The sequence below is a fragment of the Dermacentor variabilis genome, unplaced genomic scaffold (genome assembly GCF_050947875.1).
Source record: "Dermacentor variabilis isolate Ectoservices unplaced genomic scaffold, ASM5094787v1 scaffold_13, whole genome shotgun sequence".
NCBI lineage: Eukaryota > Metazoa > Arthropoda > Arachnida > Ixodida > Ixodidae > Dermacentor > Dermacentor variabilis.
The window spans coordinates 29,396,753-29,415,585 of NW_027460291.1; the positions used below are offsets into that span (position 1 = coordinate 29,396,753).

General features: G+C 45.8%; 1 protein-coding gene across 2 annotated transcripts; it reads right to left on the bottom strand.

Moving 5' to 3' along the window:
• Nucleotides 1-207: 207 nt before the first annotated feature.
• On the bottom strand, nt 208-18,445 carry LOC142566839 (uncharacterized). Of its 2 annotated transcripts, none has more exons than XM_075677738.1 (5): nt 17,997-18,445; nt 17,155-17,245; nt 6,095-6,280; nt 4,127-4,288; nt 208-482 (listed from the first exon to the last, which is right to left on the bottom strand). In XM_075677738.1, exons 1-4 carry the CDS (start codon nt 18,266-18,268, stop codon nt 4,211-4,213), a joined length of 627 nt encoding a protein of 208 aa, XP_075533853.1. In that variant the 5' UTR covers nt 18,269-18,445; the 3' UTR covers nt 208-482; nt 4,127-4,210. The 2 variants fall into 2 exon arrangements, with proteins under 2 accessions (XP_075533853.1, XP_075533852.1); XM_075677737.1 differs by having other exon boundaries at nt 211-485.
• Nucleotides 18,446-18,833: the final 388 nt, after the last annotated feature.

The following is an 18,833-nucleotide window of genomic DNA, read 5'->3' on the forward strand; positions in this document are numbered from 1 at the left end:
GAAGAATGTGCCATCGGGGACAAAATTGCCCAGGACGTGCGAGAGTTGACCGAATTTTATGGTGCACTATTTGCTGGGATCAGCCGTGCTACCATCTGCGTTCGGAATGTGCATACGTGACCCACTGTTTTCAGCGGTCTTGAACAAAAATGCAATTTGGTCAACGCTCGCACTTCCAGGGTACTTTTGTCCACGATAGTACATCTCCTTTAATGCAAATGTCATGAAGGCAGCTCATAGACAAAGCAGCAGGTCACCATTGAGAAAATTGTCTTGCCAACACACTGACATGGCTGCAGAGATAAAACACTTTGCACTTTGTGATATGAATGCACTGCATAGCATATATACACAAAGGTGCAACATTTCAGTCCTCAAGTTCTTAGATCACAGAAGCAACTTTATTTTCTTCAATCACTCGTCTTGCACTTCTTCCTGGTGAAAGTTGTTCTTGACCCAAAATGCTTGCAAGGATAAACTTGCTGCTGTTAGGAGAAACAAATAATATTCGTGAATATCCATCCTAAAGAAAGCGACAAAAAAGTATAATCACAGAACACGACAAAGCAGTAACTTCTGTGTTAGAAAAACATGTAAGTAGACCAACATTGTTGGAACAAGGGATGTTGCTATAGCCAACATTTCGACATAGGTGCTTGTCATTAGGGTAGCAAATGTTTTCCTTGGCTGTGTTGTTTTGGATTGTGCATAGCTCAGTGGCCCCTAGCCTCATTGGGGGAGAAGAAACTGGTGCATATAATAGGTCAAGAGAAGCCAAAGTGTTAAAATAAAGGAAGGAAGGGTGTGCTTAGCAGTGGTGATTGTGATGGAGCGGGTATGAGCACTACTGTCAGTTCTTGCAAAGAGTAGGGGTGACCAAAACAGAAAATGATGTACACATGTAAGCAGTCATTAATCCAGTAGACCTAATCTTCCGAGAAGACAAAATAGGTATCAAGATAAACAGTTTGCACTTTTGGAAAAGGAAAACGAAGAATTAAGGAAAATAAATTTTGTATCAAGATGCATCTGGTTAAGATCACTGTAAATGGTAAATGAAGGCACATTACAAATATATATTTTGTTAAAAGCCGATGAAGAAAAGATATATTAACGAAATATTAAAAAATAGGGACAATAAAGTTAAACTGGGTATGACCATAAAACAGTAAAGAACAGCCTGTGGAAAACAATGGGATGGACAATATGATAACCAGGTGCAAGATTGCAAAAGGTCGAGCGCTGTTTATATTCATGCTGCTGTTGACGGCTTCAAGTTTCTGTCTTCCTGTGGAACCTTTGTCTTACTTGAACAAGGAAATGGGTCATTTTTTAAACAAGTCAGGTCATATGCAGTTCAAAGCTTCATCATTATTATATTGAAAGAAAATATTATGGTCAGTTCTCCTGGGTGTGCTTTCATTCACCAGTTATTTCCACCGGTGTAAGCTCAAAATTTAATGGTCTAAATGGACCTCAGCTCCTCGCAAACCATTAGCTGGTCTTTTTTTCAACACAGATGCCTGCACATTATATGTGTTGGCAGGAGTGCTAGCGAACTACATTAAACTTGTTGCCACAACCAAAGTGAAACTTGGTAACAGTGATTGAAAAAAAAAACAGCATTCCACAATATTGATGCAAGTCGTCTGGAAAAGTTGCTTAAGTTAATGTACACCCCCCACCCCACCAGACACAATTATACACCACACTGACTCTCATGGTGTCAACCATGCTATTATAGCACTAGGCATCAAGTAGGAGAATTAGAAGATAAGAGGGCACAATGCTTTTTGTTAGAACATCAAATGTGCTTTACATAAATGCTACATTCCAACTAACAAAGGAGCAGCCGATAGTGACCAATGCATACGAAAGCTAATGACATTCTGTGCAGCAGAATGTTGACGATGAGGTGTTATGCACACAAGTGCACTCATTCACACAAAATGACATCCTGCAGACAAACCTTGTGCCAACATTACAGTTTGAAAAACACCACAGTGGAAAGCAAAGAGTGCTAAATTTGTTGAAAATTACTAAAAATTATTCGATTATTCGTTATCCTTACTGTTCGTTAAAGACTCACAGATTGTTCCCTACGGGTGCTGTAAACTGCTTTTATAGTGGTAGCAACAATGATCTGTGGCACAGACAAGAATAAATGCTCATGAAGTTTATGCAAGAGTATACCCTACAAATTACACCCCATTTCACATTCCCATGTGGTAGAAGAGGAAGACGAAAAAAACTACTTTCTCGTGGAGGATGCATACCCCAGAACAGAAGAAACAAGTGTACCCTAACCATTGCTGCTGCCGATGCCTGTGCACTAGCAGTTACATATAATATGGCAGTTACAATTGTTTTTCCACAAGCACTGCAAGCTGCTGCCAGTTTACCAGTACAGAGCTGTAATAAATTTAGGGCAAGTTAAAGCTCTCTAATGGATTCATCTCATATGACACAATTGGAATGCAATATTCTGCAAATAAGTGAAGAGCGATGTGCCATCCCATACAATGAAACACCTTTGAAGAATCTGAATCACCACCTGCACTCTTAGGCAGTTACACCCTTTGGAGTGCCCCTTCTGCCACACAACAATAATCATTATCTGCCTTGATGTGTTACCTTTCTTTAAAACACCACGCCCGCTACTTTCCTTTCGGGAATGCTATCATGCTGATAACGCGCATGCCGTTCGTTACTGGAAAGTACAGGGCTCGCAGCGTTAAAGAAAGGAAACGCAACAAGGCAGATGACGATTATCGTGTGGCAGAAGGGGCACTCCAAAGGGTGTAAGATTGCCTAAGAGTGTGGGCAGTGATGAGGTAAGAGTGTGTTCTGTGTAAAGTAGTGCACCTGTATAACCTAAAGCTGTGGAGAATGCATTTAGTATCAGCTGTGAAGGTTTCTAGTTTTAATTGCACACAGTAAAAACCTCCATGCAGTTTTGCAAAACGCAAACCCCCTACCATTTTGTTGTTCAAAGGCAATGACACGTAGGGCCATAACATGTACATTATGAGTTTTGTTCCCAAACAATCAAAGTGAATAGCACCACCTTAAGTGTTATGTGCCTTCTGTCTCACATTTTCTGTCAAAAATTGGTAGTGTCAAATGCTGCGATCGGCAGAAAAACGGATTTCTGGAGCAATATAAAGTATTAAGTACCGTGATCTCAGTTCTTTCACTGCTGTTGAAGCATTATCGGGTCTTAAAGTAAAAAAACGGGGAATAAATACACGCATATTTTACGTCACGACCCTCAGGAGGCATTTAGTAGTCAGGATTATGAAGGATTCCAGATTTACAATGCAGGACAGATTTTATTCCACTGAAAGAATGGAATCATGCCAATGATTCTGCATTTGGTGCTATATTTATTTGTATTTAGTTCCGTTGGAATGTGTGTGTACTGTCAGCGATATTGCTTGACATGTTTTAGATTGACTGTTTTCTAAATTTAGGCAAATTCGTACTCGCAAATAACCTTGTATGACACCAAGAACTTGCTTAGCAGGAGTATTTCTAACATTTGCAAGATATTAGCCTCTTGAATGCATATCTAAGCCTGGGGTGCACGCCGCCCCCTAATCTCATCAGCAAGTTTCTGGAACTCATCTACAAGGTATGTTATGATGAATGTAAAGTTGCTTGAACGGGAGAAATAGGGAATTTAAACAGGCGAATTATGCAGCATAAGAATGATGTCAGCAAGAAGCAAGCGTCAAGAAGCACTGTCACTCAATGCGCATAGACTATCAAACGCAAGAATTATTTGGGATGATTTAAAATTCTGGCATTGGAACGAAATGTCTTTTAATCTACATATAAACTGATTATTCACTCTACTACCACTACCTTTACCAGAAACATTCATAATCATTATCATATCTATGCCACACCATCCTAGCTAATATTCAAGCCTTCATAAGCTGCTTTTTTTACTGCTAATTCTCTGTGGGAAAGAGGTGTCTGTATGAAGACCATATCATATACTTATTACCCGTTTTTTGATAAATGATAAGGGAAGAACTTCACACCAAAAATGCGTTGAGCTTGAGCAAGTTCTACGTTTGAAGCTGTTGATTCTTTTTTCCCTTTGCCATCATTGACCCACCTGGTTAGCTAAGTAGACAGAAAAGCTGCAGGAGAAAGGTAGGGGTGCCAAATTAGATTTGTGCCCCAGGGGACCTTTTCACAGTCACTGGAGGAACTGCCTGTGGCCTCGGCATCTTCCTTGAGGGCCATGGCCATGTCTAAGAAACCTTGTCTCCACAGGCTGCATAAAGAAGGATAATTTTCTGAGCCAAGTCTTTTCCTTAAAAGAACCCATTTAAGGTGTATTCGTGGCTTTGCACCACAAAACTGACACATGACTGGCCACTCAAGACACTTTATGTGTATTCGCAGGCTTATTCCTTGGAAAAACTTTTATGTAGCACACAATGAGTAACAGTAACAAAAAAGTGTATAAGGAGGCTTTCATATTGCTCTACAACTTTTCATTGACACATTTCATTTAATTATTTGAGATATTTATTAACTAATTAAAAATTATGTAATTAGGCAGAATGCAAAATATAATCAGAGTATCTCCAAGCGACGGCAAACAACATTACCTTCATTTTGTCTAGTTACATCGCATTTACATATTTCTAAATCTTTGTGCACGATAGTTAAGACACCCTGTAGATCAAAAAACAATATTACAATTTTTATAATCATCTCTTGTGTGTTATTGGTGGCTATGGCTGCTTCAAGTTATTCTTTCAGTACGGTACAAGCAGTTTTGAAGTGAAATTGTTTTGCATCAAGGGCGGTAATCAAGAAAATCAAGCAAAATGTCAAGTTGTGTTCACTATTCAGATGTTTAACTAAGAAGCTGCAGGAAAAGGAAACAGAACACAACACCTAATAAACAATGCAAAATTTGAAAATTTGAACTGAACATGAAACCAGTTTTTGAAAACACAGAAAAAAGCCAGCAGCTTACGTCGAATACACCCTTGCTATGTACTCCAAGTGAAGTTGTTACCGCAATGCTTGGGCACCATACGAACATAACAATCAACAACTTTGAGCAGAATATTAAGACCACTAAATGAACTGGCCTTTGAAGATTCTTGATCTGAAATCCTCAACGACTTGTTCTAGCGTTTAAACTGTCGAGCTCAGTCTGCATTCTCAAAAACTGGCTCTCGGCCATAATTTCTCTAAACACAACATCAGCTTAAGTCTCAAGATAGGGTTGACATGTAGATAAAGTGGATAATGCATGGCAAACATGAACACTCTTACATGTTAACCAGAGGGTTCACTCATGCAGCCATGAAATTGTGATGCAGACACGGTATATTGAAGCTGGTTTTGCGAAGTGTTTCATGCTTCCAAGGCTTCTTCTCCAGTTGTGAAAGCTGTCTCCACTAGCTAAATAAGCGATGAGAATAAAGAAAGAACTTCAACATGCTCACAATACGTTGGCCATTTGCAAGTAAACAGCAGCCTTTTCGGGCGCACAGGTTGCCTGGTGCAAATCTACTATGCCACAGTACTTGCGTTACCCAGTACCAGCCACTTTAAAATGCAATGTGTTCAGAGCCCTTTCCCTCTGTTTTTTTGCTTTGGAAACAGTTTACCAAGTGTTCAGTAGCTGTCGAGAAAGGGGACAGAAAACACTGTGCACCAGTGATTTCTAATGTTTTGCTGGATGCAGCACACCGCACCGGATGCAGGTGAAGCCAGTGGAAATGCGGTGTCATGCAGGCGCTTGTCCTGGAAGCAGGGCATATGGTGGACTAACAAGTGCGTGCGATCAGATAAGATTGCTGCCGAAAAACTTTGTGGCTTTTCACATTTTAGGAGGTCTCTACATGTCTGGTAAGCACTTTTATGACAATCTGAACCCGTATACGATAGTGTTCTCTTACATCAAGTTTTTTCTCATTTACCAGTGTTTCTATTGCACGCCACTTATGTTAGCTACACTGTAGACACTGCAATGGAAAAATTCTGGACACCTTGAAACACTGCTTGGGTAGTTTATGGCACATCAGGCAGGCATGTTAGGGGAAGAAATGCCACACACCCGTGCAAACGAAGTGCTGCCGCAAAGTTGTGAAGCACCAACTTCCGGGACAAGGTTGGCTTCAGTCGAGGGTGCTCGATGTGCTGTCCATGCCCTGTAGTAGAGATCAGTGGTGTGGACCCTTTTATACTGGCTGTCTTTTCTGGTCGGAACCTTGGCAACAGCTTCCACCATACTTTTTTGAACCTGCAACATGTGCAGAGAAAGTCACATCACTGTGCGTTGATTGTATGGCTTTATTGTTCCACACATTCTATCAAATCATTAAAAAATACAGTTTGCACATTTTTACTACTGTATATAGACAGTCTAGTTGCTAGACACGCGAAACATTACCATCCCTCTGACAGAACGCAACAATAGAAGCGTACACTGTAAAGCTACACTAAAATTTAAATTGATGTGACACCGTATGAGCATACAGTATGCTTACTGTATGCTCTAGCGCTGTGTCAAGTAAAAGTTAATCGTCAATCATTTATGGTGTATTTCAACTTATTCTGGGTCATCAAACTGTACAATCAATGTTCCAAGTTTACACATTGTTGGCTTTTGATTGCCTATGTGATCCGTTTCCTACTTACACATGCAGTAATCCCACTGTAATAAGGAAAAAAAGTTAGAAAAAGAAATGCCATGATAATCTTCCACATTTGCTGAGGGCAGGAACAATGGCCAATAGCATGTGGTTGAAGCTACATAAATACTCAGTTTTCACACAGCTTAATTGTTCAGCGTGTAATAAAGAGGTACGCTGTGCGCCTCTGCATAACCAATAAAATCTGACTACTTGACACTGTACTAAGGCTGCTGCTTGATAGTGTTCGGCAGTTCGGCTTTGGTTTTCTGATATACAGAACTCTTTAGGTACCAGTAGTTTACTTTGCGATAAAATGGAACTTGGAGCACTGGTCATTTGCACATAAATAATGCGACAGCAAATATAACACAACGATAGGAATATGGGTCTCTCAGAAAAAGTACAGACACATTATGAATATAATGTGATGTGATGCCACAATGAAACAGAAAGCAACGCATAGAAGTGGACGGCACTTCCATGCCACCAAGGTTATTGGACAGACAGTACTTCAGAAGTGCCCGCAACACAGTCAAAGAAGGCAAAGCAGCATTCCTTTGCGTTCAACACAATGCATTGGCGGGCTAGTTGGTGCGAATCCATAAATACTTTGTTTAGCGCAAACCAATGGACACAAGAAATACGACCAGCACAAGGCGCTACTCTCAACTGACATCACTCTATTGCGTCACTCCTTTATAGATAGTAGAATCTAGAAGAACATGTGCAGTGAGCACCATGTGCAGGGACCACCAACAACCGATCACAAGAGCGCACTCATGCGACGGGATCCAAAAAACCATATTGAGCACCGCACAAGGTTAAAGAAGGCACACTAATGCACTGTGACCCCAATGACTGTATGAAGTGTTGTAATCGCACCGCTGGCGCGAGTTGTTGGGAACTCGGCGCTGACGCCCGTTGTTGCACCTGGGTCGCAAGCCCCAAGGGTAGCGTTGGCCTGGCGGCCTGGGGTACAACTGGAAGCATCCGAAGGTCCCGGCAAAGCATGAGTCGACTGGTAACAACAAAACAACTTGTTTATTCTAACATCGCAAAGAGTTGGCGGTCAGGTTGACCGAAGTAGAGAGACGGGAGAGCACGTTACTCAACAGAAGAAATCGGAGCCCTCTTTTGGCGTCCGGGGGCAGCTGCTTTTATACTCTCGCAGTTGAGGGCAAGAAGGAACCCCTTTATAGACGAGCACGTGACGGTGCCGCTCGGGCACAATGGGATAAGGTGGCGCAGCCGTCGTGCCGGCGCCGTTCGGGCACAATGGGGAGGAGAAGGTGGCTCACACGTCGTGTCGGCGCCTGTCGGGCACAATGGGGAGGAGAAGGTGGCTCACACGTCGTGTCGGCGCCTGTCAGACCCCCTCGCTTCACAGTTGTTGAGAGCTCCTCTCCCCGGCTGCCGCGCTTCGACAAGCGTGGGCACCAATATGCACATACACTCACACACGCACATGAAGACACGTGGCATCGGAACATGCCTGGACGCGCTTGGCGGGGAGGCGTAGCGGCGGCGCCGAACGGGCCAAAATGTCTGCCGCTTTGAACGAAGCCCCGGCGTCCGTTGCATCCGCGCCGGCTAAACCGCGCGTCGTAGGCGAAACGTAACAGACCGCCCCGCCGGGGGAAGGAGATCCCGATGGACAGGGGACTGCATCCGCTGTCCGGAGGGATGTCGCTCGATGATGCTCATAACCGAAGTCGGGCGTCCCTCGACGTTTCTTGAGCGCAGCGCACAGAGAAGGCCTCGTTCTCTCGTTCAGGTTCGCACGGGACACTGCAAAGTGACTTCGGGAGAGTTCACATTTTTGTTCTCGTTCCCGGCAAGCGTTAGAACTACGCTGAAACTCAACCGCTTAGTCAGCAAGCACGGCACAACCCTCACTAAGCCCTGCCAGGCTCTTTCCCCTTCTATACCACTGCCTAGTTCCTTACAGTAGTCTAGCAGCACTCAGAACGCGTCCACAAATTGGAAAATTGCACTAGAAAGCATGTCATCACTTTGAAACACTAAACAAAAGCAATATGTTAAATATCCTGCCTCAGGAAGAAAAACATCAGTAACAAACAATTTTGAGGCTGATTCCTACGTTAGGGGCTTCGACTTAAGCCATCGGCGTTACCGTTGAGACTCCCCTTTTTGTAACGCACCTCAAAGGAATATTGTTGCAAAGCGAGGCTCCAGCGCAGGAGGCGGCCATTTTTGGGAGAGATGGTCTGCAGCCATTGGAGAGGGCAGTGATCCGTCTCAATGATAAACCTCGAGCCGGCTAGATAGCATGACAATTTCTGAACGGCCCACACGAGACATGCACACTCTTTCTCGGTGACGCTATACGCCTGCTCACGACTGGTCAGCTTACGACTAGCATACAGGACGGGGTGTTCTACTTCTCCATTTTCCCGTTGGCACAGTACAACGCCCATGCCTCGCTCACTAGCATCGCACTGAACAACGAACCCTTTTGTATAGTCTGGCGATCGTAGCACAGGCTGGCTTGTTAGGGCACTCTTTAGGGCGCTAAAAGCTCTTTCCTTTGTCTCGTCCCAGACGACTGTTTGGGGCTCTGTTTTTCTTAGAGCATCCGTCAGGGGAGCCGCGATATCAGAGTACCTGGGAATGTACCTCTGATAGTAGCCGGCGACACCTAAGAACGACCGAATATCGGTCTTCGTGCGCGGTTGCGGGAAGTCTCGCACAGCGGCCACTTTTATTTCAGAGGGGCGGCGACGACCCTGACCAATCACGTGACCGAGGTAGACAACCTCGGCCTGTGCTAACTGGCACTTAGGAGCCTTGACTGTCAAGCCCGCTTCGCGCAGGCGGGTTAGCACTGCCCGGAAGTGTGCCATATGCTCAGACCAGGATGCGGAGAATATCGCTACGTCGTCTAGATACGGTAAAGCGAATTCTTGTTGTCCCCGCAACACTTTATCCATGAGGCTTGAAAAGCAGTATGGCGCGTTCTTCAAACCAAAACTCAACACTTTAGGACGGAATGTTCCCATTGGGGAAATGAACGCCGCATACCTACTAGCCTCTTCTGTAAGTGGAACCTGCCAATAACCCCTGACAAGATCTAGGGTGGAAATAAACTGAGCGCTACTAACTTTCTCAAGGCGCTCCTCGATGTTAGGGATCGGATAAATTTGATCCTTAGTGATGGAATTAAGCCTGCGGTAGTCGACGCAAGGACGAGGTTCCTTGCCCGGTACCTCAACTAAAATCAAAGGGGAGGTATAATCACTCTCACCTGCCTCAATAACACCGAGCTGTAGCATTTTCTTTACCTCAGCCTCCATAATATCGCTCTGGCTGGGTGACACCCGATACGCCTTGGATCGTACTGGCTCTGGGGAGGTAAGTTCTAGGTCATGAGTAAGGACAGAAGTCCTACCAGGCCTCTCAGAGAACAGACCTTGAAACTCTTGTAAGAGCGGGTGTAGTTCGGTTTTCTGCTCAGGCGACAGCGATGCTTTACTGATTAAGTCACTAATGACTTGACCGGTGTCTTCCCTGTTCGTCACTGAGCCTAGTCCCGGAAGCTCGACCGGAAGCTCTTCAGGAACGTTTACCATCATGCACACCACTGCTTCCCTTTGTCTATAAGGTTTGAGCAGATTACAGTGGTAAACTTGCTGTGCTTTCCGCTTTCCTGGCAGACTCACCACGTAGTTAACGTCCGACAGTTTCTGAACAATTCGTGCTGGGCCCTCCCACTGCACGTCTAGTTTGTTGTTTAGCGATGTGCGCAATATCATGACCGCATCGCCCACCTCAAAACGACGGGCCCTGGCGGTCCGATCATAATAAACCTTGGCCCTCTGCTGGGCCTTTGCCATTGCTTCACCTGACAACAGCTGTGCCCTTCTTAAGCGTTCGAGGAGCTTAAGCACGTACTCCACCACGACTGGGTCGTCGCCCCTGCCTTCCCACGATTCTCGAAGCATGCGAAGCGGAGATCGCAGCGAGCGACCGTACACCAGCTCAGCTGGCGAAAACCCCGTAGCCGCATGCGGCGCGGTCCTTAATGCAAACATCACCCCAGGCAGACACAGCTCCCAGTCAGTTTGATGTTCAAAACACAATGCTCTCAACACGCGCTTCATGACGGAGTGGAGCTTCTCAACGGAATTCGACTGTGGGTGGTACACTGAGCTGTGCAACAGCTTTACCCCACACCTTTCGAGAAAAGTTGTCGTCAAAGCGCTAGTAAACACTGTGCCCTGATCTGATTGGATTTCCGCAGGAAAACCAACTCGCGCAAATATGGACAGTAGTGCATTGACTATCTCAACTGAGCTGAGTTCTTTAAGCGGCACTGCTTCAGGGAACTTTGTCGCTGGGCAGATCACAGTGAAAATGTGTCTGTACCCCGTGGCTGTTACCGGCAGAGGTCCCACTGTATCAATAACGAGCCGTCTAAAAGGTTCCGTAATGATAGGTACCAATTTCAACGGCGCCCTCGATTTGTCCCCTGGTTTGCCCACCCGCTGACAGGTGTCACATGTCCTCACGATATGGTCTGCGTCCCGAAAACACCCTGGCCACTAGTACTCTTGCAAGAGACGGTCCTTAGTTTTCTTAACTCCTAGGTGTCCGGACCACGAACCCCCGTGCGACAAGCGCAACAGATCCTGACGATAGCATTGAGGCACGATCAGCTGATCGAACTCCACTCCTCTGCGGTCTAGATACTTCCGGTACAGGACTCCACCTCTTTCCACAAAGCGAGCATTTTTCTTGGCGATACCTTCCTTGATAATGCAGCGTATGTTTTCTAGGCTGCCATCCTTCTTTTGATCGGCTATCAAAGCCAACCGGCTGACTTTTAGCAACCTATCAAGTCCGTCTGACGTAGGCGCGATGAGCAAATCTGCAGATAGCTCTTCTAACTTTCCCTTATCGGGCATTTCCTCTCCAGTATCTGGCGCCTTCAACGCTACAGGCTCAATTTTATTCAGTTCGGGCGTGCTCTGAATATCAGCTTGCTGCGCCTCTGACCCTTTTTCATTGTTCGCCAACGTCGGCCCCGCAACTACCGCCTTTGCAGCGAGCTCCCGAACCTTCGATCTGGTTAAGGCCTGAACGCTAGCCTCACCAAACACAAGCCCCTTCTCGCGCAGGAGGTGATCGGACCTGTTCGAAAATAGGTACGGGTACTGGGGGGGGCAGCATAGATGACACTGCGGCCTCCGTCTTAAGCGCTCCGAAAGGTCCTTCGATAAGCACCTTTGCTACCGGCAGACACACGCTATGAGCTTCCGCGACTTGCTTGATCCATGCGCACTCGCCCGTGAAGATATGGGTTTCTACGTAAGAGGGGTGAACTACATCCATCGTAGCTGCGGAATCGCGAAGTACTCGGTACTCTTTCCCGTTCACGAGGAGGTCTCGCATGTAAGGCTCGAGAAGCTTCATGTTCTCGTCAGTGCTGCATAATGACAAAAACACAACTTTTGTCTTTGTTTCCGGACACTGCGCCGAAAAGTGACCCGGCTTCTGGCACGTATAACAAACGCGCGCTTGCCTCGTCTCGAACCGCTTTCTGCGTTCGGCTTCGGCTGCCGCCGTCTCCTTAGGTTCGGTCGCACTGCTTTCACTCGCATCCGCACTACGTGTGTTCCCCTTTGCTCTCATGGGTGTGAACTTCGGCCTCTCAAACTTCGAGCCAAATTCACCCTTTTGACCGTCCTTAGCTCCGCGAGCCCGACGCGTCACAAACTCCTCGGCTAGCTCAGCGGCTTTAGCCACCGTACAAACGTCTGGCCTATCCAAGACCCAGTACCGCACGTTCTCAGGTAACCGACTATAAAACTGTTCTAGCCCAAAACACTGCAGAACTTTATCGTGGTCACCGAACGCTTTCTCTTCTTTGAGCCACTCTTGCATGTTTGACATAAGCTTGTAGGCAAACTCTGTATATGACTCATTCTTGCCTTTCTCACTTTCCCGAAACTTCCGACGGAACGCCTCCGCTGACAGCCTGTACTTTTTTAGCAGACTCGATTTCACTTTGTCGAAATCCTCTGCCTCCTCTCTATTCAAGCGAGCGACTACGTCGGCCGCCTCGCCGGGTAACAAAGTGAGCAAGCGCTGTGGCCACGTTTCCCGAGAGAACCCCTGCTTCTCGCACGTTCGCTCAAAGTTAACCAGGAACAAACCAATGTCCTCTCCAAGCTTAAACGGCCGCATCAGGTCAGTCATTTTGAACAATACGCGTTCTCCTGCACCGTGTGGCTGACTTCCATTACGAGCGCGTTCCATCTCTACCTCGAGACGCTTCATTTCCAAAGCGTGTTCGCACTCTTCTTTTTCTTTCTGCTCTTTAAGTTCGCGCTCCTGTCTCTCTGACCTCTCCTCAATAGTCTCAAGGCATTCCGACAGCTCGTCATCCTCAGCCTCTAACTCAAGAATAGCCTTTAGCAGTTCTGGTTTTCTGAGTTTGTCTGAGACATCCAGACCCAACTCTCTTGCAAGCTCCAGCAATTTAGGTTTGCGCAACGACTTCAAATCCATGGCTGCTCTGAATGCTGCTTTCTCTACTGCCTATTATTGTCTTGCCGCAAACTAACCCGGCAGCAACGACAACCACAATTACCAGCTCTGTTTCTGACACTAACAAAAGCCTGGCAAAGCTCAGAAGAAGAAAGTCCCGCACTCACCAAACCTCGCAGCCAAGAATTCAGCGCAGTCGTTCCGCTGCAGGCAACCAGTCATCACACAGGGCTCGTTGCACTGCTCCCGGATGGTCGTTGTGCTGCTCAGCATACAGTCAACTGCATCTCTTCGCTGCTGGCCTCCGTTGTCGCGATCCCACCGCTGCCACCAGTTGTTGTAATCGCACCGCTGGCGCGAGTTGTTGGGAACTCGGCGCTGACGCCCGTTGTTGCACCTGGGTCGCAAGCCCCAAGGGTAGCGTTGGCCTGGCGGCCTGGGGTACAACTGGAAGCATCCGAAGGTCCCGGCAAAGCATGAGTCGACTGGTAACAACAAAACAACTTGTTTATTCTAACATCGCAAAGAGTTGGCGGTCAGGTTGACCGAAGTAGAGAGACGGGAGAGCACGTTACTCAACAGAAGAAATCGGAGCCCTCTTTTGGCGTCCGGGGGCAGCTGCTTTTATACTCTCGCAGTTGAGGGCAAGAAGGAACCCCTTTATAGACGAGCACGTGACGGTGCCGCTCGGGCACAATGGGATAAGGTGGCGCAGCCGTCGTGCCGGCGCCGTTCGGGCACAATGGGGAGGAGAAGGTGGCTCACACGTCGTGTCGGTGCCTGTCGGGCACAATGGGGAGGAGAAGGTGGCTCACACGTCGTGTCGGCGCCTGTCAGACCCCCTCGCTTCACAGTTGTTGGGAGCTCCTCTCCCCGGCTGCCGCGCTTCGCAAGCGTGGGCACCAATATGCACATACACTCACACACGCACATGAAGACACGTGGCATCGGAACATGCCTGGACGCGCTTGGCGGGGAGGCGTAGCGGCGGCGCCGAACGGGCCAAAATGTCTGCCGCTTTGAACGAAGCCCCGGCGTCCGTTGCATCCGCGCCGGCTAAACCGCGCGTCGTAGGCGAAACGTAACAGAAGAAAGCTTCTGATAACTCTCGGGCGGTGGTATCACAGCACTTTTTCAAAATCATAGTATCACGAAACATGGCTTTGCACTTCCATATTTTACAATGTTGAGCCAAATGGGAACCTGTGCCTGTTGGTATGAATCGCTTATGTTCGCAATGTTTCGTGATACTACGATTTTGAAAAAGAGCCGTGATACCACCGCCAGAGAGTTATCGGAAGCTTTCTTCATACAGTCATTGGGGTCACAGTGCATTAGTGTGCTTTCTTTAACCTTGTACAGTGCTCAATATGGTTTTTTTGGATTCTGTCCTATGAGTGTGCTCTTGTGATCAGATGTTGGTGGTTCCTGCACATGGTGTTCACAGCACATGTTCTTCTAGATTCTGCTGTCTACAAAGGAGGGACGCAATAAAGTGATGTCAGTTGAGAGTAGCGCCTTGTTCTGTCGTCTTTCTTGTGTCCATTGTTTTGCGCTAAAAAAGCAATTATGTATTCCTTGTGTGTGTTTGAAGACAGCTCCACACGCAGTAGCGATTCCAGTATTGCTGCCCAGTGGTTTAGCTCGCCGCAGCTTGAAGTGCCACAAAATATAAGGAGAGAAACCTGCATTATAGTTTTGTTGCAAACAAGAATATAACGTGAAGTGCATTCTGAGGCCAGAAACTATAGAAAAAAATTTCATGATGCACCACTGTGCAGGGTTTTATAGCAAAGTCAAATACATTTAGTGTAAATATCACACTATGATGGTACACAATGGTGGTAATCTGTAATAATATAAAAGGTGCCTTAATGTTACAACAAAATTTGACATTACTTAATAATAGCCCTGTAAAATTTAGCATGCAGGGGCACCACTTGGTTAAACAATAGTGATGTAATGTCTACGTACACAAGTATTGCCCATGCATTTCTGCCATTGTCCAAATGGTATAAATGAATGGGTAATACTTGTATACATAGATATTACATCTCTATTGTTTAACGAAGTGGGTAAACTATGTCTGCCTCATACAAGATTAGAATTAAACCATAAATTATATATAGTCACCCTAACAGTAACACCTCATTTGAACTTCACAGTAAGTAGACGTCACCTATTCAAAGTTTATATGTTGAATGTAACGAACCCTCATTACAGCAGCGCAGAGCATTCCTCACATTTCCTTACGTACTCAGAATTCAAGTCATCACCGCAACACATATGCTACAACATCGTCACACAGTGCAACTCACGCTTACACTACAGAAATAAACCAAACATGTTTAGGCCACTTGTACTGTAGTATGAGCAATAGTGTCGGGATTATGAAATTCCCCACGAAGTCCTCCAGGTTGCCAAGAAACCAGAACGGTTGGCCCCGTGGTACGATTTCACGCAGTTGTGCAACTGGACATTAACACATTTAAGGAAAAGAGACACTCCTCACGACCACATTATACAAGAATTCCGTGCTCTTCAGGACCAATATCAAAATCACATGCAATTCTACACTGATGGGTCCAAAACAAAACAACACGTGGGTGTAGGGGCCGTAACAGAAAATTGGGAAAGAAGTATTCGTCTACCAAAACATGCCTCTGTTTTCACTGCTGAAGTTTACGCTTTATGGGTTGTAGTGAAAAAGATTATCACTGGCAAGCACAAAAACACAGTCATTTACACTGATTCCTTAAGTACACTGAAGGCTCTAAACCTAAAATCTGAGTGTAAACCCCTGTTAGGGGACATACTAAACATGGTCGCACTTAACAAATATGGGAGATCAATCCACTTCTGCTGGGTACCAAGTCATGTTGGGATACCGGGTAACGAAGCAGCCGATAGATATGCATCGATGGCAGTGAACAAAGAGATAACAAACACAACACTTCCATACAAAGATAGCATCCGCGCGATTAGAAAAGCCTTAACGGCAAAATGGCAACGCGAATGGGACCATTGTGCTGAAAACAAACTACATCTCACGAAACCCATAGTTGGCGAGTGGAAGTCATGCTACCCTCAGGAGCGGTTCATCAATGTAGTTTTATGCCGACTACGCATTGGGCACACACACCTCACACACAATTACTTACGAAAGAAGACACACCAACATGCCAGAAATGTCAACAGCCACAAACAGTTATGCACATATTACTCACATGTACGCAGACTGAAACACACAGACGAACACTTTTGCACAAATTATGTCAACTACACATACCTTTACACCCTGCTCTAATTTTAGGTGATGATCCGCTAGTCCCATTATGTGACGTTCGTAAATTTCTAGACGACACTGGATTTTTACATAAAATATAGATTATTAACAAAGCCTTTTCCTTCATTAACTGGATTTTAAAACACCTCATGTTTGGCGCAGCATAGCCTTAGCCGCTTTTGCGCCATTAAACCCCATTTAACTAAGTAAGTAAGTAGACGCCTGTTGATGCCAGCCTCCCCCAATGCTAAACTGTGCAGCATGCTTTACAGAGAATTTATAGTGGTATCACTAAACTCTGAAGCTATTCAGGACTGCAGCATTGTAGAAGACATGTACAAATGTCCCATTTCATGTGTAACAGCCTGAATTGCTTGCACATCTTACCAAGTGCAAATTAAAATTACTTCTCCTTGTTTAGCATTTTTGCCTGCTAGACCACAATCCAATGTCATCAATATATTAATATATTACCTCAAAGAACCTAATTTGGCTTATAGATTAACACCTTCGCATACTGCCACAGCTACACTCTGTCATATGCGTTGCAATCATAAAGGAGTGCTTGTCCACCAGCACTCCAATGTCACTAACAGAGATCACCTACACAGCTTGATTCAGGTGGCAGGTGGCAGTCATGATTCAGGTGGCAAATAGCTAAGAGAAAAAAAAAAATCCACTCACTTTGAGAGCTACAATACTGCGATAACTTGAGCGAGATGGACCCATTGCAGGCACCAGACCTCTTCTCAGCTCCAGCACAACAGCAACTTGCCTTTCAGTAAAAGAAAAGGATTGATTAGTAATGACAAGTTACCTTGTTTTTTGCTGAGTATCAATACAATCTGACTTTCATGCATATCCACTCTCCGCTTTAGTATTACAACTGAATTATTCGTAAAATAAAAGAGTCAATGATGATACCATTCGCTTCTCTTGTATGTCCAATTTTTTTCGCACTGATACCCCGTTTACTGCTTGCTACTGACACGAATGCCTTGACTGCCCAGACATCATTCGAAGCAACACGTCTTGCTGCACTGCAAAAAGTTGCACCGAGGAAACACAGCAGAGCAGCCAGAGGAAAGAACTTTTTTTTTCTGGTCACAATTAAAACGCGTACCCAAGCAAGAAAGTAACGATCACAGGTAGTGAGCGACTGCTATTGCCTCGAACGTTTATTTGCGTATTTTAACAGAAGTTCTTATGTCGGATACAGTATGCTCTCAAGCCAATACAAGCGTCAATACAAGTGCGCAACTGAACGCAGTTTTATTCTACGCTTTTAACGCGAGTGAGCAAAGGGTTAGAAGTACCTCACGGAAATTGCGATCGAGCCGATCGCGCTACGACTGGAATCGATCTGAAAAGATAGGGTGATCCCTTTCCCCATTCATGCGTCAGTTTTGCCCTAAGACGTTGCATAGTGGTCTTTTGAAACAATATTTCTGTTCGCGACACCGGCTTACCACACATCACTTTAACACCTACGTTATGCAAACCAAATAAGATTAAAATCGGCTTACCTCATGAGCAAGTTACGAGTGCGCGTAGACTGTTGAACACCCGTTGAGAGCAAGCAGGATATATCCGTGTCCAAGCGCATACGTGCACCCAAACACAGGACAACTTCTTCGATGCCGCAGCGTGCAGAGTTTTGTACACGAAGTGAAAGACATCCAGCGCAAATATCTCCGCGCGATGACGGCAAATGACGAGCGCACAAGCGTACAAAACACAGCGACAAATCCGGAACTTTGCCAATTCGAACGTGCCGAGACCCAAGCAGCGTAACCATCCATCGTTTCCGTTCTTCGCTCCCGATGCGTCAATCTCTCTTCCTTAGAGTCTTGCTTCACTCTTGAGTACAAATCAAGAGATATTTACGGCAAATTAACAACTTTTACAACACGACACGAAAAATTCCGGCTGACTACACATGTGCAGCTCCATCTGCCACTCCTAACGGACGCGCAGCGCGCGCTGCCCCCTGGTGCCGCACTCTGTGAGCGCGGAACAGAATCGGTTTCGTTTTCGCATTTGCGCTCTAGTTACTGTATCGTATCAGTTCAACGAGCACAAGCTATCTTGGCACGCTGGAACGACACGTGCCTTTCCTTGCCCTCTATTTCCAATACCCCCTTTCCCTCGCTCTGGTATAAAATGCCCAGCGCAATAAACACAACAGTTCACTGTTGTCTTGAAACGCCTGCTGTTGGTTTCTTCGACCGGGACCCGGTCGATACAGTTACTGGAAAAGCAATATAATTGCTTGGCAATTAATTGAATTATAAAAGAGGAGAACACTTTCTCTCCCACAAGTTAGTGCGTTTTATACAAAGGGAGAGAGAATGCAAGAAGCA